The sequence below is a fragment of the Ovis canadensis genome, chromosome 7, assembly GCF_042477335.2.
Source record: "Ovis canadensis isolate MfBH-ARS-UI-01 breed Bighorn chromosome 7, ARS-UI_OviCan_v2, whole genome shotgun sequence".
Lineage (NCBI taxonomy): Eukaryota > Metazoa > Chordata > Mammalia > Artiodactyla > Bovidae > Ovis > Ovis canadensis.
Window position 1 is genome coordinate 15,914,731 of NC_091251.1, and position 20,915 is coordinate 15,935,645.

The following is a 20,915-nucleotide window of genomic DNA, read 5'->3' on the forward strand; positions in this document are numbered from 1 at the left end:
ATGCTTATTAATTCAAATAAAGTGATTCTATAATTAATTACATAATAAAACATAAGTATGAATTATGAAGAAAGATCATTTTCCTATTTAAGGTTTCCTATTTTCCATTTTAAGGTTAATAAAAATAGGTCAAGGTTAGGTTAAATGTTTTCTTAAACTCCAAACTTTGTCACTTTAAATGTGAGCATTTGTTTGTATAAGTAATATGTATTCAATATAAATAATGTGGACTGTTAAGGAAAGCACAAAGAATAAATTAACTTACTGGTATTCCAGCCATTGAGAGAGAAGCTCTTTTTACGGTTGGGCTTCTTTGCTTTCCAAATATGAATTCCTTTTAAAAAAATAAAATTAGAAGCAAGTTACATATACAAGTTTTTAACTTACCTGTCTAAATTTTATAGTCTTTAGATATTATAGAAATAAGATTTTATTATTTTTATAATATGAAAATGCTGTAAGTAATAACCAATCCCTTAAACTTAAATATTTAAGATGTAGACCACAGTTTTAAGGGGCTGCAGAGTTGCTATTAAAACTAGTGATTTTTAGACCTATTGGGAATGAGGAAAGCCAGGTTTCCTTGTGGGGATTTGAGATTCTCTTGGAGGGCTATTCAGTGAGCATCCTATCATCTTAGCTAACATAAAGGGGATGCTATTTAAAACTAGTTTCAAAGGATTCCAGTCTGTTGCAAGATCCCCACGTACCATAAAGTCTCACTGTTTGTGCCCCTCTTCTGTGGCTCACTGTGTCTCTGTACCTAGACAGCTAGGTAGTCTCAGCTCTCTGTGGTTCTCCCAAGGTTGAGGCTCTGTTTGGAGCAGGACTTCCTAGCCTGGGCCCTCCCATAGGTGCCCCAGCTTTGCCTCCTGACCCTGAATGTAATCATTAGTCTTTGAATCACGAAGACCTCATGCCTCACAACTTGGAATGCATGCACCTTGACCCCAGAGCAGCAAGGCTTTCATCTCTGGGGCATGGCAGTATCACACTTCTCCTAAGAGGTCAGTACGATAGCCTATAACTTAGAGAAGGACCACTGTTGAGTTTTTCAAAATAAAGGTAGCACGTGCCTTTCTTCATGCTTGTAAACATCTGGAGCAGTCAGGTGGTTATCCCTGACCTTGAGCATTTCCTGTGTGTGTGTTGTCCAGGTTCAGATCTTAATGCGATCCTTGCTGTTCTGTGCGTGGACCAGTTTGAAGCTGTGCGTACAGTGTATCTGTTGCCATTCCTGACCTTTCACGGTTGACCAGAGACCTGCTGGTTTTTTCTTGACAGATTATAGAATTTTACTTTTTAGAGAATAATTCTTATTTCCTTTCTGTGAATTTGTGCTAAGTCACTGATTTATATTTCTGTTTTACTCTGGCTTCAAGTATAACTGATTTGCTCTGTTTTTAAGTCTGAAAATTCAGCAAGTTGATGTTTTACTGTTCATTTCATATAATTAAAATACGTTTGATACAAACATCATGCTCTAGTTCTTTGTTCACCTATTTTACATTTTTTAACATCAGTCTAAAGGCATGTTACTTATGTTTATTGGCCATGCCGTTTCTGTCATATTGATGGAAGACAGCGATTACTACAGTTTACTTTTTATCTCTAGGTAGTCATGTACATAGTACAAAACATTATTTAATGAGGCTGAGACCAAAAATAGTAACTCTAGGGGTTTCCTCTTCTCTCCTGCTTTTCAGGGTGCTGGTTGCACAGCCCTGGTGGTAGCTGTGGTAGCAAGGAAGCTAGAACTTACCAAAGCAGAAAAGCACGTGCACAACTTCATGATGGACACTCAGCTGACGAAGAGAGTAAGTTGCCACCCCTGTATCTCCAAAGGGGAGAGTCATGTTTTTCCTTTCTTTGTGTTAAGTCATTTTATATTGGGATGTAGTTGATTTGCAATGCCATTATAGTTTCAGGTATATAGCAAAGTGATTTAGTTACATATACTCTGGGGTCTCCTCCGGATGCCAGTCCCCTAGTCTGGGGAACCCTACGTGGGTTCAGACCTTCACTCCTGTGGGAGAACAGAGGGAGAGAATCCTGTGATGTAACTATTCTTCAGTGTGAGCGTTGCCTGTCTGTGGGGTATGGGACTGGACTGAATCACCAATGCGCCCCTCCTGCCATTTCGCTGTGGCTTCTTCCTTTGGAAGGAGCATGTCTTTTTTGGTAGGTTCTAGTCCTTTTTAAATGATGGTTGTTCAGCAGTTAGCTGTGATTTGGGTGTTTTTGTGAGAGGAAGTAAGCGCAGATCCTCCTCCTCTGCCGTCTTGTCCGGAGCTCTTGTTTGCTATCGCTGTTGGACCATAACAGTTTTACTTTGACATCTGAAGCTGAAATGACATGGTTTAAAGTGAAAGCATTCTTGAAGTCAGTTCCATTTTTTTACATGGAGACTAAACTTTTCCTAACTTTAGGTCAGTCAGGAAATAATTGGGAAACCTTAGTATTTACTCAAGTATAAAAATAGACCACATAAGTCTAATATTGTTGGGGTTCTGAATTAACTGCTATATTCCAGGGATCAGAGAGTTTTAAACTTTCATAATGCTCTTCCTTCAGCAAATCAGATGAAAGTTGTGTCTCTTCCTGCTTGGCAAGGCTTGGCAAAAAAAAAAAAAAAAGACTTGTGTTCTCACTACTGTTGCCCTTGGGTCTCCTTTAAGGATCTAGATCTGAGAGCTAAGTGACCTTCCTTTAGTTTTAATGACTAGGACTGATTTCCCCAAACTGATCAAGTTTTCTGATGTTAGTGCTTTCCTGTTGTAAGTTCTTATATACATTTGATAAAGTCCCTATCGATAGTGTTGAATTGTGGAGAAGGAAATGGCAGCCCACTCCAGCATTCTCGCCTGGGAAATCCCATGGACATAGGAGCCTGGTAGACTCCAGTCCGTGGGGTCACAAAAGAGTCAGACACAACCTGTGGTTTAGAGACTAAACCACAACAATGTTGAATTCAGAGTCATATCATTTGTAGAAAGCTTTTTCAGTAAGAAGTACTGTTCTACTTTGAAAATTCATATTCTGCATCATGCTTATTGGGTTTCCCTGATGGCTCAGACAGTAAAGAATCTGCCCAAAATGCAGGAGACCTGAGTTTGATCCCTGCGTTGGGAAGGTGCCCTGGAAGAGGGCATGGTAACCCACTCCAATGTTCTTGCCTGGAGAATCCCCATGGACAGATGAGCCTGGCGGGCTACCGTCCATGGGGTCTCAAAGAGTCAGACACGACTGAGTGACTAAGTGCACAAACACATCATGTTTATGATACTTTAATTCTATTATCTCACTACTGTTTCTTAAAAGTGAAGCTACTTTGCAATATTTCTTGTGACCAGAGTCTTTAATAGGTCTGAAAAAGACACTCAAGCAGGCTTGCTGACAGATCTTTTTTTATAGGCAAAATGTCACTAAGTACAAGAGCAAATGTTAAGATGGCATTAGAATCAAACATAAATTTCCAGTTTATGAGAGCCATTCCATTACTATACTCAATACAATATATGAAAATAATAACCTTTTTGTGGTCCTCTTTGCTTTATTTTATATAGTTATCAATGAATGTCATTTGTCATAGTTATCAATGAATGGAATTGATTCCTTTCCATTTAGTTATTTATGGAATTTTTAAGTGGGCCCATTTATAATTTTTTAGTAAAGAAGGACCTAAAAGCCACACACAGTTACTAACATGACAGATTCAAAAGACAAATTCAAGGGTGCTCCTAATTGCTAGAGAAAACTACAGCCATTCCCTGAAACACTACACCAAAGGTTTCTGATGGGCAACAGGAGTAATAATGGTCACAACATTCTGAAATCTTAATATGAATCTAAAGAAAAAGCAATGTGAATGTTAAAAGATAGATTACTCTTGCAGGAAAAAATGTAACCTTCCAAGTCTTCCATTGTGTATCTTAACTATTTCCATGAAAAAGTATTACCCATGCACAAAGTTTGAGGAACAATTTTATACAGAAATCTTATCTCTGTGGGTCTACATTCACCACACAAAATGCAATGTTTGAAAGTAGAACATCCAATTCACTGGGCACTAACATTCAGAGGACTGTCCTATGTAGTTACAACCATTTACACGACACACTGCAATTGAAAAATGGCCAGTGGCCCATGTAACCAGAATATTCTAAGAATTTCAAAAAGAAAGCATAATAGCGATAACTTATCAGTAAGCTTAGTGAGATGGGACTAGCTATTTAACAGATATCTAGCAAATCACCTTACAGAGACAGTTTGTTTACTGTGCTAAAGCTTTGGGAAATATATCATTATTACTGTACATTTAGGTCTGAACCAAGAGGAAATCTTGGCATTTGGCCCTCTGGTAACTTAAGTTTTGGAAAGAAACTTGAAAACAAGCAATTCTGAGAGCCCAGACATAATTTTTCAAGTCGCTAGATGTACCATGAAGGATAATTATACATATTAATGTCCACAGTGGGTGTTTCCAATCCTGTTAAGAATTCTCAATCAGATCCATAATAAGAACACTATTATGCAGTTATGTAATTGTGTCTCTTGCAGGTCTCTCAACAAGTGAACAGAAATTCGAGAGGATTTACTTTGTATAGCTTTTATATCATACTTGGCTACATATCCTGGTGGGTTGAAATACAAATGCATAGAGCCCTTGCCCTGTTCCATTCACCCTGCCCCAGGTACCTGGTCTAAAGAAGAACCAGGCTGGTGAGAAAGGTTGGTGCCCTAAGCACATCCATCTCTGCTGCTGCAGGGGCAGAAAGCACACATCCTGCTAAGCTGCATAAACTTAGTGACCTTTGTTTCTCCATGGGCATCCTGGAGGTATCACCCATAGAATATGGAGCAACAGTTTACTGTAATTATCAGAATAAAAGTTAAGAAGGCTTCCTGCTTCTTAAAGCAGATTATGTTCCTTCCCCTTGAATTTTGGAAGATACTCATAAAAGCCCCTGAAGGAAGAAGCAAGAGGAAGAAAAAGAGAAAAAGACAGAAATATATAAGTTGAAAAAAAAAGTAGTAAAAAATCAAAGGAAATCTATAAGCAGAGTAGCCTGTTGTGTAATGCTCTCTGTATCTTGTAGGATTGAACAAAGCAGATATTTAGTTAAAAGTCGATCAGCTACAAGAGGTTTTGTGGCTTATAAAGTATTGTTTCACTTAAAAATATATTTTACCTTAGTACCTATGACTTTAATATGTTGCTGATTCATCAGTAATTATAAAGTAATATGTCATGTCCTTTATACCTGTGAAGTGGGTTGGAGTCATCTGGTGACTATTACTATTGGGTTGGCCAAAAAGTTCATTTGGGTTTTTCCATAACATCTTACAGAAAAACCTGAACTAACTTTTTGGGTACCCCAATAATTTTAGTAGTATAAATTTCTTTGTTGTTGTTGTTCAGCCACTGAGTTGTGCCTGACTCTTTGCAACCCCACGGACTGCAGCATGCCAGGCTTCCCTGTCCTTCACTGTCTCTGTCCATTGAGTCCATGATGCCATCCAACCATCTCATCCTCTGTCACCCCCTTCTCCTGCCATCAGTCTTTCCCAGAATCAGGGTCGTTTCCAGTGAGTTGGCTCTTTGTATCAGGTGGCCAAAGTATTGGAGCTTCAGCATCAATTCTTCCAATGAGTATTCAGGGTTGATTTCCTTTAGAATTGACTGGCTTGGTCTCCTTGCTGTCCAAGCGACTCTCAAGAGTCTTCTACAACACCACAAGTTTGAAAGCATCGATTGTTTGGCATTCAGCCTTCTTCACGGTCCAGCTCTCACATCCGTACATGACTACTGGGAAAACCATAGCTTTTATATAGACCTTTGTCAGCAAAGTGTTGTCTCTGATTTTTAATATGCTGTCTAGGTTTGTCATAGCTTTCCTTCCAAGGAGCAGGTGTTTTGTCAAAACTCTCAACTATAACTTGCCCCTACTCCCCTCTAGTCATTCTGCTACCATCCCAAAAAACCTTTTAAAATACATTAAGGACGAGCATTGGATCATTTTTGAAAATTATATGGACTTAACCAATTTGACATTTGCTCTTTGTAAAGGAGAATCCAAACCAAAATCAGTTGCTGTGTTCTGTTCCAAACACCCCTATGTTCAACTGCCATATTTTTTCTCAGTACTGCTTACCTAGTTTTCTCGCTGCCTCGCCAGTCTGTGTTCTAGGTTCTTATTCTGTGTCTTGAGCTGATAAAACCAGGAAGGGAGGATATATCAGATCCCTTGCCAGTCTTCCAGGCAGTACAGCTGCTCAGAGAGCTGCGACCTCCAGTAAACAGCCCTTCTCCTTGCTAAGTGGGGAAGGGCCTGTCCCAACCCCAGATAGTGCTGGTCAGTCACTTCCCTCTCCACTCTTTAAAAACAAGGTCCTCCTACAAAGCTGAAGTCATCAAAACAGGAATATAGATCAATGGAACAGGATAGAAGGCCCAGAAATAAACCCACACCCCTGTGGTCAGTTAATCTATGACAAAGGAAGAGAGACTATACAATGGAGAAAAGACTGTCTCCTTCAGTAAGTGGTGCCAGGAAACTGGACAGCTCCATGTGAAATAATGAAATGATAATATTCTTTAACAAAATTTACAAACAGCTCATGTGTCTCTATATCAAAAACAAACAATCAAACCAAAAAACTGAGCAAAAGACCTAAATAGATATTTCTCCATGGAAGACGTACAGATGGCCAAGATAAACATGAAAAGATGCTCGACATCACTAAGTATTAGAGAAATGCAAATGAAAACTACAATGAGGTGTCATCTCACACCAGTCAGAATGGCCATCATCAAAGAGTCTCCAAACAATAAATACTAGAGAGAGTGTGCAGAAAAGGAAACCCTCCTAGCCTGTTGATGGGAATGTAAATTGGTATAACCACTGTGGAGAGCAGTATGGAAGTTCCTTTCAAAACTAAAAACAGAGCTACATACGACCCAACAATTCCACTCCTGGTTTTATATCAAGAGAAAACCATGATTCAAAAGGATACGTGCACCCAGTGTTCATTGTTTACAATAGCCGATATGTGGAAGCAATCAATGTCCAGCAACAAATGAATGGTACATATATACAATGGGATATTACTCGGCCATAAAAAAGAATGAAATAATGCCATTTGCAGCACCATGGATGGACCTGGAGATTATCATGCTAAGCGAAGTAAATCAGACAAATATATGATATTGCTTATATGCAGAATCTAAAAAAAATGATACAAATGAACTTATTTACAAAACAGGAACACACAGAACGAAGTTATGGCCATCAAGGAGAAAGAGTGGATGAGGAGGGATAGACTGGGAATTTAGGATTGTCATGTACACACAGCTGTGTTTCAAATAAATAACCAACCAGGGCCTACTCTATAGCATGGGAAATTCTGTTCAATATTCTTTAACAAAGTAAATGGGAAAATAATTTGAAAAATAATGGATACTTGTATGGGTATAACTGAATCACTTTGCTGTACACCTGTAACTAACGCATTATTGTTAATCAACTATACTCCAAATAAAAATTAAATAAAAGCCGGGTCCTCCAACCTAAGCAACTTACACTATATTCAATTTCTTACCTTTACAAAGGATGTCAGTGTCAGATGGAAGAGCCTTCTGAACAGACTCCTACCTCTGTGAGGAAGAGAAATATGTTTGCATTAGAGTGAAGATCCAAGCATTAACTGGAGCACCTTTTCACTTCACTGTGGGTGGTGGTGAATGTCACTTAGATACACTGCAGGTGTTTGGCATCCCATGTTACAGTCATTTTTCTGTTGGTTGGAGAATGTTCCCTGTGCGGAGTCTAATGAATATCCAAAGGAAGTCACAACTAAAAACAGCCTTAAGATACCAGCCATTTTCATAAAGTGGGTTCTAGCAATACAATTTCACTCAAAAAGAAAGCATTTCAGCACTAAAAGAAAGGATTCACCATCAGCCACCAAGGCTGATACTTTCTCTGCTAAAGTGAAAAAATACATATGCCTACTTGGGCCATAGTTTTGGTAAATTATAATATTCTCTCATTGTAATTCTAAGTGCTGAAAAGTACTGGCAATAATTCTCTTTAACCTTCTCATGTTAGAGAAAACTCAAGTTCTACAATGTTAGCTAACCTCCTTGACCTGACTTGGTTGGTCCGAAGTCAAGGACTTAAAATCTGTTTCTGAAGCCCAGTTCATTGTTCTGTCTTTCCCCACGACACTGCCTTAAAAAAAAAAAAAAAAACTTTTTATTTCCCATTGCGGTATAGCCAATTAACAATGTTAAGATAATTTCAGGTGGACTGCAAAGGGATTCAACCATACATTGTATGTGTATCCATGTACACGTATCCATTCTCCCACAAACTCCCCTCTAATTCAGGCTGTCACGTGACATTGAGCAGAGTTCCCTTCCCTGTGCTATAGAGTTGGCCCTTATTGGTTATCCACTTTAAATATCTAGTGTGTGCATGTCCATCCCAAGCTCCCTAACTATTCATTCCCCCGATCTTTTCCCCTGACAACCATAAATGTGTTCTCTAAGTTTCTGAGTCTGTTTTATAAACAAGTTCATTTGTATCCTGTGTTTTTAGTTCATGTATAAGGGATGCTATACGATGCTTCTGCTTCTCTGTCTGATTTATTTCACTCAGAATGACAATCTCTAGGCCCACCCATGGTGCTGCAAATGATATCATTTCATCTTTAAAAAGTTGTCTTCCTCCACCCAGTCCTCCTTTAGCCTTGTGAGACATCCTTTATCTCCCATTCAAAAGAATTCAATGGATTGACCTCCGAATAAATAGCTTATAACAAGCACAATTGAAAGGTATGGGTCATCAGTTCTTGTCTTATGAACAAGAAAGAGGACTTGCAGGGAATTTTAAAGACGAATCAAGAAAGCAAGTGATTGAAGTCTCACTAGGAAGTATTCACACTTTCCATCAGCTGCAATAGGCTTTGGCAGTGTCACTGAAATCCTCTAGGTTTGTCCTGTCCATGTGAAACACAGTGTATTTAAATTACCAACAAAATCTTGACAACATAGACTGTCTGTCAGTTGATTAAAGTGTGCTAACAAGCATGCCATTTGCCGAGTCACGCTGGGAAGCTGGATGACTGGGTCTCCTTGTACATTCAGCACTGGGAACATGCCCTTCCTGTAGAGCACAGCCAGAAATGCTGAACAAGCTGCAAAGGACAAGGTTAACCTTGGCCTTCTGGCATCTTGCCTTTCTCCAGGGAAATGAGAGAACATGGAGAGAACAATTGCAGTACAAGGTGAAGAAAACAGTAGCTTCTTCTTTTTTTTTTTTTTTCTTTAAGTGGTGAATGAAAGGTTCCTCAAGGAGGAGGTTAGCCCAAAAAAGAGATCAGTAGCCCCTCATATTTCAAGGTAAGTGTTCCCAGACAGATATAGGTACTTTTCAAAAGGCACAGAATTAAGAAAACAATTTTGAGTTACTAAGCAGAGCTAGAGCTTACCATGATCATCAGGCTGAAGAGCAGACCCCCAACCAAGTTGCAAAGGATTCTGCTCTGGAACTTATCACCAGCTGTGTTTGTTTGTTTTCCTAACAGGTGAAAAATGCAGCTGCCAATGTACTCAGGGAAACATGGCTAATTTACAAAAATACAAAGCTAGTAAAAAAGATAGATCATGCAAAAGTCAGAAAACATCAACGGAAATTCTTGCAAGCTATTCATCAGTAAGTATCATTCTTCACTTTCATTCTGCATTGGTGTCTCTGGTTTTTAATTCTTGCACCTACTTATTCTTCTTTCATGAGAGAGTGAAAAAGAGAACATTATCATGTTTGTTCCCAGAAGATATTATTTGGCATTTTAATAATTCCATAAATTTTCATAGAATTTCATTTGTCAGTTCATTTTATGATGAAAAATCATTTATTTTTGGGAGAATAGCCACATAATATATTAATTAAAGTGTCTATTCAGGTTCTTTTTTTTTAATTAGAAGGAATAATTTCAGTTAAAATCTTATTTTTACATTTATTTATTCATATAGTTTGCTCTACGATGTTTAGTTTGTATCTAGTACAAAACCTTGAAAGAAATTTAACATTTTATGATCTACTTGGATTTTTTTAACATACTGCCAAACATCTTTATATGAAGGTAGTACATGCAATTGATTTAATACTTGAATTTTTAAATTAGTTTTTAATCAGGATTTGGGGGATTTTCTATATGCTACGTGTTCATTATTGATTTTAGAGTTCCTATAGGCCTTGCACTCTTCTGTCATTATTCAGACTTTATCCAAGCCACTGTTATTCAATTTGTTTAAGTCATTCATACCATTTTATTGTTATACCATCATAGGCTTTAAAGTATACATCTCTGTCTAGTAAGTTTCCATGATAATTTGAAAGCACCAGGTCTTTCTCCCCCCAGGCTGGCAGCATCGTTACCGTAAGTACCTTGTGTGGGTGTCAGCTGTGATGTCATGCAGCCTTGCTCTTAATGCCATTTCCATATGGAGAAGGGCAGATGCATCACATTGGTGGGTCAGAAAACTGGTTTTTCTCATGCAGCCTACCAGGGTAATCATGGAAAGGTAGGTAAATACTAGGTATCCAGATTAGAGAGTGAGATGTATTTTCTCAGAGCTAATTAGCACAGAGACAGGAAGTTCTGAGGTTGAAGTTTTCATTTTACTTATTTAGATAATTCATATGTATATTTCACTTGTATTCTGTGGAAAATCACCAAGCATTCATCTACCTTTTTACCTGACCAGCCACTGCCCTTTTTAAAGAGGTGACACTGAAATGTAGAATGTGTCTATGTCTATAGACATATATGTATTTCTACAGAAATTGCTCCCTTCCCTAATGAAAATAAAATCCAGGAACCCGAGTTCTAAAATAGGAGGTTCTGCACATGCAGCGGAGTAGCTGGTCTTCACTGCTGTCTTAGCAATCCACGCGGGTCCTTTCCCTCACTGCCACCAGCACCAGAGTGACGTTAATTCTGCTTCAGCTCAGTGACTTGACAGGACACACACAACTATGCATTTTCCACATTACAAAAAAAAGAATGTTACGATAGTACTCTTTCCAAGTCTGGGGAAGAGGAAAAGTGAAAGAGAGGAACATTGTATGAGACCCAGCTCACAAGCAGGAACTTGCTTCCTAGAGTCATAGCTATCTTTGAAGCTAGGTAATACACCTAGAACTCTTACCTGCACATTTTGATTTATTGAGGCTTAGACCTAAGAGAGTGGTCCCCTGAGCGATGCTAAGGTTTCACCTCCCCCTCAAGAGTCACCTGATAAGCTTTCCTGGTAGAGTGAGTGAACCTTCCTACATGCCTCTCCAAACCATACAACACAGTAACCTCAGCATTCATACAAGAGGTACACATGGTGTACTGCAGAGATTTCTTTCTTTGTACTTGAGTGTTTCGATACTAACCTATTTTGTTTGGATCTATTAAAAATAAAACTTACCTTTGTGTTTGTGAGAAGATGTAGTGTCCTGGGATGAAAGGTGACATGGAATTGAGCCAGTGGATCAGTGTCTGGGTTCAGCAATCATACATACCATTTCCTCTGGGATTGCATTAGTGTCCCTGCCTGCTGGCGTGCCGTGTCTCCAGTATACAATGAAATGTGACACTTGCCTTTGATGGCGTTGATAAACTTTCATAGAACCAAAACAAATAAACACTTTGACAATTTTCCTCATAATTCTGTAGCCATATATAAATGGTGGTTATTTATATATTTATAAAAGTTTGTCATAGACCTCTGAAGCTCAGAATACATTCACACTCAAAACGTTGGGGGACAACTTAGGGATATCCATTGTAAAATTTTTTTCAACGTTGCTGTAGGTTTGAAAATTTCTATAATAAAAAGGCAAAAAAATATTTGGGGAAACTAAGTATAAAAGCTGTTCCTAAGCAATTGGTGTATTGCAACAAGACGTACTGACCTGATGTGAAGGGTCTCATGGTGTAGGTGTCATGTATCTTTCAGCATGCTGCCTTTGGGCAGAGGAAGCCACACGTGATTCTTCTGCCTCTTTCAGACATTTCTCATTGTTTCTTCTGTAGCTGTGTGTACTTCTAAAGCAGATGAGCTTCAAGCAACTCAAAGATAAATTGTTTTGTAAATTAGCCTTGGGACTATGGGGTTTCCTTTGAGGTGGGAGGGTCCTTACAACTTTGTGAAAAGTAGACGGGCTGGGTGGGGCTAGATTATTCTAATTATGCATAATTACCTTTCATTTGAACTTAGTGAGTGAAGTCATAAAGGAAAGCACATAGGGCTCGATTCCTACGGGCATGGCCTTTACTGCCTTCCTTGCCCAGCCTTGTCCATCAGCAGCGGGGGATATCGGACCTTGCCAGTTGAGGAAAAATGTACCCATTCATTTGCTAGAGCTCTCCTGGCCTCTGCTCTCCTCTGATTTGTCCTGAGAGGTTTGCAGTAGCTCTATCCCCTCTACCAGCCTCCTCTGTCTCAGCTCTCCATCTCTTTCCCAAGCCTCATGGCCTCTCTCCTGGACGCAGGACTTTCTAGTCTCCAATGGATGCCTAACTCTGCAGGCCTGTGTCCTCTTTTTAGGACCCCATCTGTCTTTGGGGATCGTCACTTAGTGCCATGAAGCATTCTGTTTCTGTAACTTTTACCACTTTCTCTGGTATCAACTTTACAGCTTCTTATTCTTACATCTCAGCTAGAGACTCATCAATTAACATGCACTTGTCTCAGAGCCAAGAAATTCAATAATTTCTATAACAGAGAGTGTCAGATTACCCACCTTTCAGAAAACCAGACTTCCCAATAGCCCTGACTTGGAAAAGATGTATCCCCTCCAAAAAAAGTGTAATCCTATTGTTTAGAGTAGTATCCATTTAACTATATCCTATTCACACTAGGCAAAAACGTCTATTTTACTTGAATGTCACATTTCAAAGAGGCCAAGATAAACTTGATCCAAGTTCTTCCTTCCGAACTCTAGTTCTGGAGGAAGCTTTGTGCTTTCAGGTGGGAGAGTACAGTAGCAATGCAGAAGGGTGATGACGTAATGGAATAGTGTTTCTCTCTGATCAATATGCCCAAATCCTGCAGAATCTTAACAGGACCTTCCAGCTAGCGAATCGAGCCCCCTGTGCACTGAACACCACTCTGTGTTGTTTTGTTCCAGAATATTTTACAGTTTCTTTTCTTTTGTTTTGTCTTTTTATTTCAACAAAATGAAACATAGAGCGCGGAAGTAAGTTGTGTGAGCCGCTCCTTTCAGCATTTGCAGAATTTCCTGCCGGCTGCATGCATCCAAGCGGACCCTCTATTGTGAATTTTAGTAGTCTGATTGCTGCTGTGGAAATGTGTTCCAAAATCATGATATTTTCCTGTGATAAGTGAAGTTCACAAGGAAGAAATCAGCATATGTTTCTTATTCTTCTTTTTGGGTGGGGGGAGAAGTAAAATACACACCTGCATGTTACCTTTTATTCTGGCAGCTGCAGCTTACATAGGCTTTTTGTGCCAATTCTACTTTTCAGGCAGTCTAAGTGGCAACATGGCAAGATGATTTAAGTTCAAGGCTCCTCTACATCAGCTTTCCAGATTAGCAGAAAATAAAATGGGCAAAATTCTACTGTCAGAGGCATAATAGAATTAGCCAAGAGAAGTATGTTGTGTGGAAGGGGAAGCCCCCACCTCCGCCAGGGGCCCAGCACCGGCCCTGCTAGCTGGCTTGCAGAGCTCAGAACTGTGCTGTCCTGACCCGATGCTGGAGACTTCCCATCTGGTGGTCCCAAACTTCGAGTCATTCATGTGCCGACTCAGCTATGACTTCCCTAAATTTGAAAAGAAAGCTTGATATGAATCCCTGTCATAAATGGATTTAAAAATATGTCACTCCCAGCAAGGAGAGAGAAGTAACGGTAAATTGGTTGACAACTAAGCCACTGGTATTGAACTCAAGCCACAAGCTGTTGCCTGCAGAGAGAGCTCTGAGCTGAGATTCTGCTCCCTCTTTGGAAAAAAAGGGGGGAGGGGAGAAGAGCAGGTGTTAGGAGATAAAAACAGGATAGGACTAGCCCAGGAGGTTTTTCTTATAATAATTCAAGAACTGGAAGAGAATTAAAGGGAATAACTCTCTCTCCATCTGGTTTAGTGTTCTTTAATGTCTTGCTTGAGTATCACTTAGTCATGTAGAATACCTCCATTGGTATAAATCCAGCCCTTCAGAAAGAAAATCCCAATCTAACACTCTTCTTTTCAGACACAAAGAAACTGAATGTCAGGTTAGGGCCAAGGAGCATAAAGTCTGTGTCTGACACTGTTAATTTTCTCTGATAGATTTCTCTAGAATGACCCACACCTGTTTGAAGTTGGTTTGCTTGTGTTTGGTTTTTTTCTTTCTTTTTTTTTTTTTACTCTTTTTAAAAGGCACACATCAAGAACTGCAACCCTTTTAAGTACTTAGAGAAACATTTCTCAATCACATATTAGATTTAAATATGTGTTTGTAGATTTCTTTTAGACTAAAACATATTCCATTACTATAACAGCATAAAATGGAGCCAGTTAAATTAGTTCCAAGTCTTCTAATAAAGAAACACATAATCACAGTCACAAGATCTGACCCTAACCTGTTTGAGACTGGTAAAGATCATGTCGGAAGCAGGTGTCACTTAAACGCTCACTGGCAGGAGGAGCTGTCTTTTCACTACAGACAGACTTGGTGGCATATTGAAGATCCATATTTCAGACCAAAATCACTGAGCATCGTGAACATGTGTTACAGAAATCTCCCTGGCAGTAAAATCTTGCCCTGTGAATTTTTGTATCCCTTCTAGCCAATTACCTTTCATTTAAATTGGGAAGTAATCAAGCATATATGCTCCAGCATTAACACTATACTTTGTAAAATGACTTGTCACCAGAGTAATAAGGTTAGCGTGGGTTTTCACAAAGTAGGTCAGAGACCTGCTTCTCTTGGAGCATGGCTTTGACTTGTTGACTTAGCAATAGACTGCTTTTCTCTGGTTGGAAAATCTTAATTTCTTGCTAGGTAATGAGCACTGAATAAATATATGTTGAAATATTACTGTCACTAAGTTGCAGCATAGTAAGTACTCATTCAGAATTTTTAAAAAAAGGTTTTATGACTGTCAATCAGACATACTCAATGTTACTTAAAAGTTTCTAAAAGTAACTTTACAAGTAGAAGAGATACCATCTGTCAGACACTCCAATTGTCCTGTGACTTTTATCTACAATTAAAAAAATGAAGGGAAATTCTCCCAAGGAAATGGTCTGGCTTCCCTTCAAATTCAGTGGCAGTGTAAAAGTCAAGTGAAATAAATACAATCAATGAAGAATAAGAGAATTATGTGTTTTGAGTTATCTTGCTGCTGGTTGAATAAAAGTTTTCTTGTTGCTAATAAGAATCTCACTTATCACTGTGTTTCATCAGGTTCAAATACCTAATCCAATCCATTTCAGACTAAACAGGGCTAACACCTGTATCTAGTCACATAGACATAGGAAGGTGCTCATGTGCCAACACTGATAAAATTCCTGTTGCTTTGCATATTTCTTCCTATGTCTATTTGTCACGATACTGGGGCTTTAAGGAATGTTTTGGCTTTTCTCATATGGTTAAATCCTTATGAGCCTTTCTCAATTCAACTTTGACTCCCTGGTAAATAGTTGTCCTAAGGACACCTTATCTCTCTCTCTCCCTTCCTTTTTGCGGTGTTGGGGAAGCATGCTTCTCATTGTACCAGATACATAACCAATTGGGACTTTACCCCCAAATATTCAAGGCATTATTCATGCAGTTATTTGCTCTTGTCAATTTTGTGCATGCTCTTTGGAAGGCTTATGATAGTCACAGAAAAGAAAAAAAAAAAACTTTCTGACTTCAGATTCTGTCTTTTAGATTGAGAAGTGTAAAAATGGAGCAGAGGAAGCTGAACGACCAGGCAAACACCTTGGTGGACCTGGCGAAGGTAAGCTTGGGGTCTCGGCCCCTGTATTCGCACCTGTTGGAGCTAACCCCTGCACACAGTACCACTTCAGGAGGCGGCCACTCCAAAGACATTTAACCAGTCAAACTGGCAGACCGTACCGATGTGACGGCCCGGCTTAGAAGAATCCTTCTAAGACTCTTGCTTAGTGTGCACTTTCCCTCTACACATGTTAACCCCATTCTAAAAGCTTCACTGCTTACAGGGACTTGAAGTTTAGTTAGAAATATAATTGAGCTATGAGACAATACCTTTAGGATGCTTATATGTAGCTTAGTCTCATCCCTATGAGAGCAGAGCCAGATCTTGGGTTTTACTATGAAGTTCAAGGCTAAATGGGGCTTCCCTTCTGGCTCAGCTGGTAAAGAATGCACCTGCAGTGCGAGAGACCTGAGTTCAGTCCCCAGTTGGGATGATCCCCTGGAGAAGGGAAAGGTTACCCACTCCAGTATTCTGGCCTGGAGAATTCCATGGACTCTGCAGTCCATGGGGTTGCAAAGAGTCGGACATGACTGAGCAACTTTCACTTTCAAGGCTAAATAGAACTCATTAATAAATCTTTTTTTTTTACCTATTTTAAACAACAGGTGTTCTGTCCTGCTCCGTTGATCTCTATGTCTTCACACTACTTTTGTAAAGTACATTAATAGTCCCCAATTCTTATATCACATTTAGATGTTTTATCTGCTTTATTTTGGCTATTCGTCTCAAGTGAACTGTACTTCAAAATATGATTATTTTTCAACAATGACAACATTCCTTTCAATGTTCTAAATTTTAAAGGAGGCATTAGAACAGCATTTATGTATGTGTTGAGCCTGTTAACATAAATGCTTTGAAAGAGGCAGTTCTCAGTCAGACCTGTGTTCTGCTGTTTGTTTGCCATAACAACTATGTCCTTTACAAGGCCCCCATTATAGTCTTCAAAAATTATACCTATTTGTCCTAGAGTCATTAATTAAATTCATTTTAGTGTTTATCAGTTCAGTTCAGTTCATTCTCTCAGTTGTGTCTGACTCTTTGCAACCCCATGAACCACAGCACACCAGGCCTCCCTGTCCATCAGTAATACATACTGGATAAATATGTTGGAGTGGAATATTTGATATCTTATGAACAGAAGTGAAGTATTTAGTAACTTAGCCCTAGGAGTAAGATTTACATCTATTCACGGCAAATAGATGGGAAACAGTGTCAGACTTTATTTTGGGGGGCTCCAAAATCACTGCAGATGGTAACTGAAGCCATGAAATTAAAAGACGCTTACTCCTTGACAGGGAAGTTATGACCAACCTAGACAGCATATTCAAAAGCAGAGACATTGCTTTGCCAACAAGGATCCGTCCAGTCAAGGATATGGTTTTTCCAGTAGTCATGTATGGATGTGAGAGTTGGACTATAAAGAAAGCTGAGCACCAAAGAATTGATGCTTTTGAACTGTGGTGTTGGAGAAGACTCTTGAGAGTCCCTTGGACTGCAAGGAGATCCAACCAGTTCATCCTAAAGGAGATCAGTCCTGGGTGTTCACTGGAAGGACTGAAGCTAAAGCTGAAGCTCCATTACTTTGGCCACCTCGTGCAAAGAACTGACTCATTTGAAAAGTTAAAAACTGACTCCTAGCATCTTTCCTGATGCTGGGAAAGATTGAAGGCAGGAGGAGAAGGGGATGACAGAGGATGAGATGGTTGGATGGCATCACCGACTCAGTGGGGTAAACTCCGGGAGTTGGTGATGGACAGGGAGGGAGGCCTGGCGTGCTGCAGTCCATGGCGTCACAAAGAGTCAGACACGATTGAGCGACTGAACTGAAGTGAAATCCTAGGAGATCATGTATCGTTCATTTAAGCTGGGCAGCACATATATATGAGGCCTGAAGATGTGCTCAACTAATGTTTACACCCGTGGTTCTCACTGGGACACATTGTGAACAAAGAAAGAGCAGGTTCTTATTATCACTCTTAGAACGAATGATAAAAGAAATTGGGTATTTTTATGAAAAAATAAAAGATGTCATTTGAAAATATATATAACATGTATCATTTTACTATAATACATACTATTATACATAATAAATATACTCTTGAAGGAAAATTATATATCTGTAAGGCAAGATGCTGTGTCTTTCAGTTACTTCTTTAGTGCCATGCTTATTATTATTGCACTACTGTCCATGACATAAAGAGTTTAGTACTTGCTGAATGAATAGTCTCATATAGTCTCAAGACTGTATAGTAAACATAGAGTTAATGAACTGTCTTCCTGGCCAAACCCAGGAAGGTTTGCCTATGTTCAAATCCCATGGACGGAAGAGCCTGGTAGGCTGCAGTCCATGGGGTCGCTAAGAGTCGGACACAACTGAGCGACTTCACTTTCACTAGCTTCCTTATTCAGTGAGTTCATTTGTCATCACTAAGAGGTTGATAAACAGGATAAGAACATATATTATAGAGGGAAATATGATAGGAGAGCAGGCTTAGCCATAAAGGTCTGAGGCTTGGGAAAGCCTGCAGTGGGCTAAGGTTAATGTCACCAGCTTTCCTTTCCTGATCACCCTCTTCCCTCTCTGGTTCTGAGCTGGTCAGCACTGAAGTCTCTTTCCCTGTCTCTTGTCTCCCTATTTCCAGCACTATAACTGGGAGTCAGTTATGAATACCCTCTGATCAGGACAACCAGTTGCAAAATTCACTAGGATACCAAAAATGTTTTCATATTTCAAACAACTTAGTTCTAATTAAGCCATAGCTAACAAGGTGGATTGGTAACTTTAGTATCTCCTCTAACATTTATTCTCTCCCTGCTGCTGCTGCTAAGTCGCTTCAGTCGTGTCTGACTCTGTGCGACCCCATAGACGGCAGCCCACCAGGCTCCCCTGTCCCTGGGATTCTCCAGGCAAGAACACTGGAGTGGGTTGCCATTTCCTTCTCCAATGCATGAAAGTGAAAAGGGAAAGTGAAGTCGCTCAGTTGTGTCCGACTCTTAGCGACCCCATGGACTGCAGCCCACCAGGCTCCTCCGTCCATGGGATTTGCCAGGCAAGAGTACTAGAGTGGGGTGCCATTGCCTTCTCTTGCTAGTTATCTGTAAAAACTCTATTTGACCCAAAGGAGAGCCTATAATTTGGAACATAAGGCAGCAAAAAGATATTTAGGCATTTTTTAATTGCTTTAAGTTACTAAATTACTTGATCAAATCAGTTTGTCCTAAACTTCATTCATATTCCAGTCAAAATGTCTGCTATATCCCAATACTATCTGCACTATTATATATTGTTCTTTAAAATCGGCTTGTTTTTAATAATCAGCCTTGCCCTATTTAGTATTACATGTTACAAAATGTATTTGACATGCTAACTTTTCTAGCAGCCCTTAAAGTATATACATACATATAAAATCAAAACATGTTTGTCTCTCCACATACCACTTAAAATCCTTGGACATACCACCAGCAATACCTGAGCACCATTTTCTGCCACTGGATCAAATTAATTCCTAAGGTCTTACTCTTCTAAGTCCTGGCATTGAACAGACACACCAAATTTGTTTGGCCAGGTCACGTGTTCAGTTAGCTGACACCCCTGTTGCACTGCAAGTTGCCAAAAGGAGACCAGCCCTCAAGCTCTGATAGCTGGCTAGTGTGCTTCCGGGGCAAATGTAATTAAACCTTCATTCTTTGTCTCTCTGTTCTTCTCAATCTTATTTTCTAGACCCAGAACATCATGTATGACATGATTTCCGACTTAAATGAAAGAAGTGAAGACTTTGAGAAGAGGATTGTTACCCTGGAAACGAAGTTAGAGACTTTGATTGGTAGCATCCATGCCCTGCCTGGGCTCATAAGCCAAACCATCAGGCAGCAGCAGAGAGACTTCCTCGAGGCTCAGATGGAGAACTATGACAAGCACGTCCCCTACGATGCTGAGCGGTCCCGGTCCTCGTCCAGGAGGCGGCGGTCCTCCTCTACAGCGCCACCAACTTCATCAGAGAGTAGCTAGAAGAGAATCAGTTAACCACAAAATAAGACTTTTTGCCATCATATGGTCAATATTTTAGCTTTTATTGTAAAGCCCCTATGGTTCTAATCAGCGTTATCCGGGTTCTGATGTCAGAATCCTGGGAACCTGAACACTAAGTTTTAGGCCAAAATGAGTGAAAACTCTTTTTTTTTTTCTTTCAGATGCACAAGGAATGCACCTATTATTGCTATATAGATTGTTCCTCCTGTAATTTCACTAACTTTTTATTCATGCACTTCAAACAGACTTTACTACTACATTATATGATATATAATAAAAAAAAAGTTAATTTCTGCACACATTTTGTCACTCGACATTTCTAAAGGCTTACTTTTCACATTATTTTCAAGGTAAAATGATTATCATCTAACGCACTTTGATCATTTTTATTTCCGAAAGTTTGGCCAGGCAGAAGTCTTTCAATTACTCCATACCTCTTCACTAAGATTTTCTCTCATTATGAAATATTATAGTCAAACCTATTTGACCCCGCCAGCTTACCATTCTTTGAGTTCACATGTCATTTCTATTTAATTTTGTTTCCAAATTATGTGGAAAGTGAGACTGTTACATCAAAACCTATAATATGAACTAGGGACACCGATGCTTTCAAGAATTATTTTATTCCTAGTTTACCAGCAAATTTGCCTGAAGAAAGTATCAGGGTACAACACTGTCTATCAACTAATGGTGCAGAATTTTAGATGTACACTACTTGTTTCATCTTTCCCCAAGAATTTATTATGAGAGGTCCATGGTTCACTCTTTGCATTATATACATACATGTTCATATACATATGTGGTTGCATAGCTCCTAATAGCATAATCAACATAAATGAGCATAACTCTAGCAAATGGTCAGTCTGTACTCTTGGTC

General features: G+C 39.4%; 1 protein-coding gene across 1 annotated transcript in view; it reads left to right on the forward strand.

Moving 5' to 3' along the window:
- Positions 1-20,335, forward strand: part of KCNN2 (potassium calcium-activated channel subfamily N member 2) — a 172,473-nt gene extending 152,138 nt beyond the window's left edge. Inside the window, exons 6-9 of the mRNA XM_069595281.1 lie at positions 1,707-1,817; positions 9,592-9,719; positions 15,939-16,008; positions 19,730-20,335. Of these exons, the coding sequence (XP_069451382.1) occupies positions 1,707-1,817; positions 9,592-9,719; positions 15,939-16,008; positions 19,730-20,017 (597 nt within the window). The 3' untranslated portion in view covers positions 20,018-20,335. The remainder of the gene's footprint in view (positions 1-1,706; positions 1,818-9,591; positions 9,720-15,938; positions 16,009-19,729) is intronic.
- The last annotated feature ends 580 nt before the right edge of the window (positions 20,336-20,915 follow it).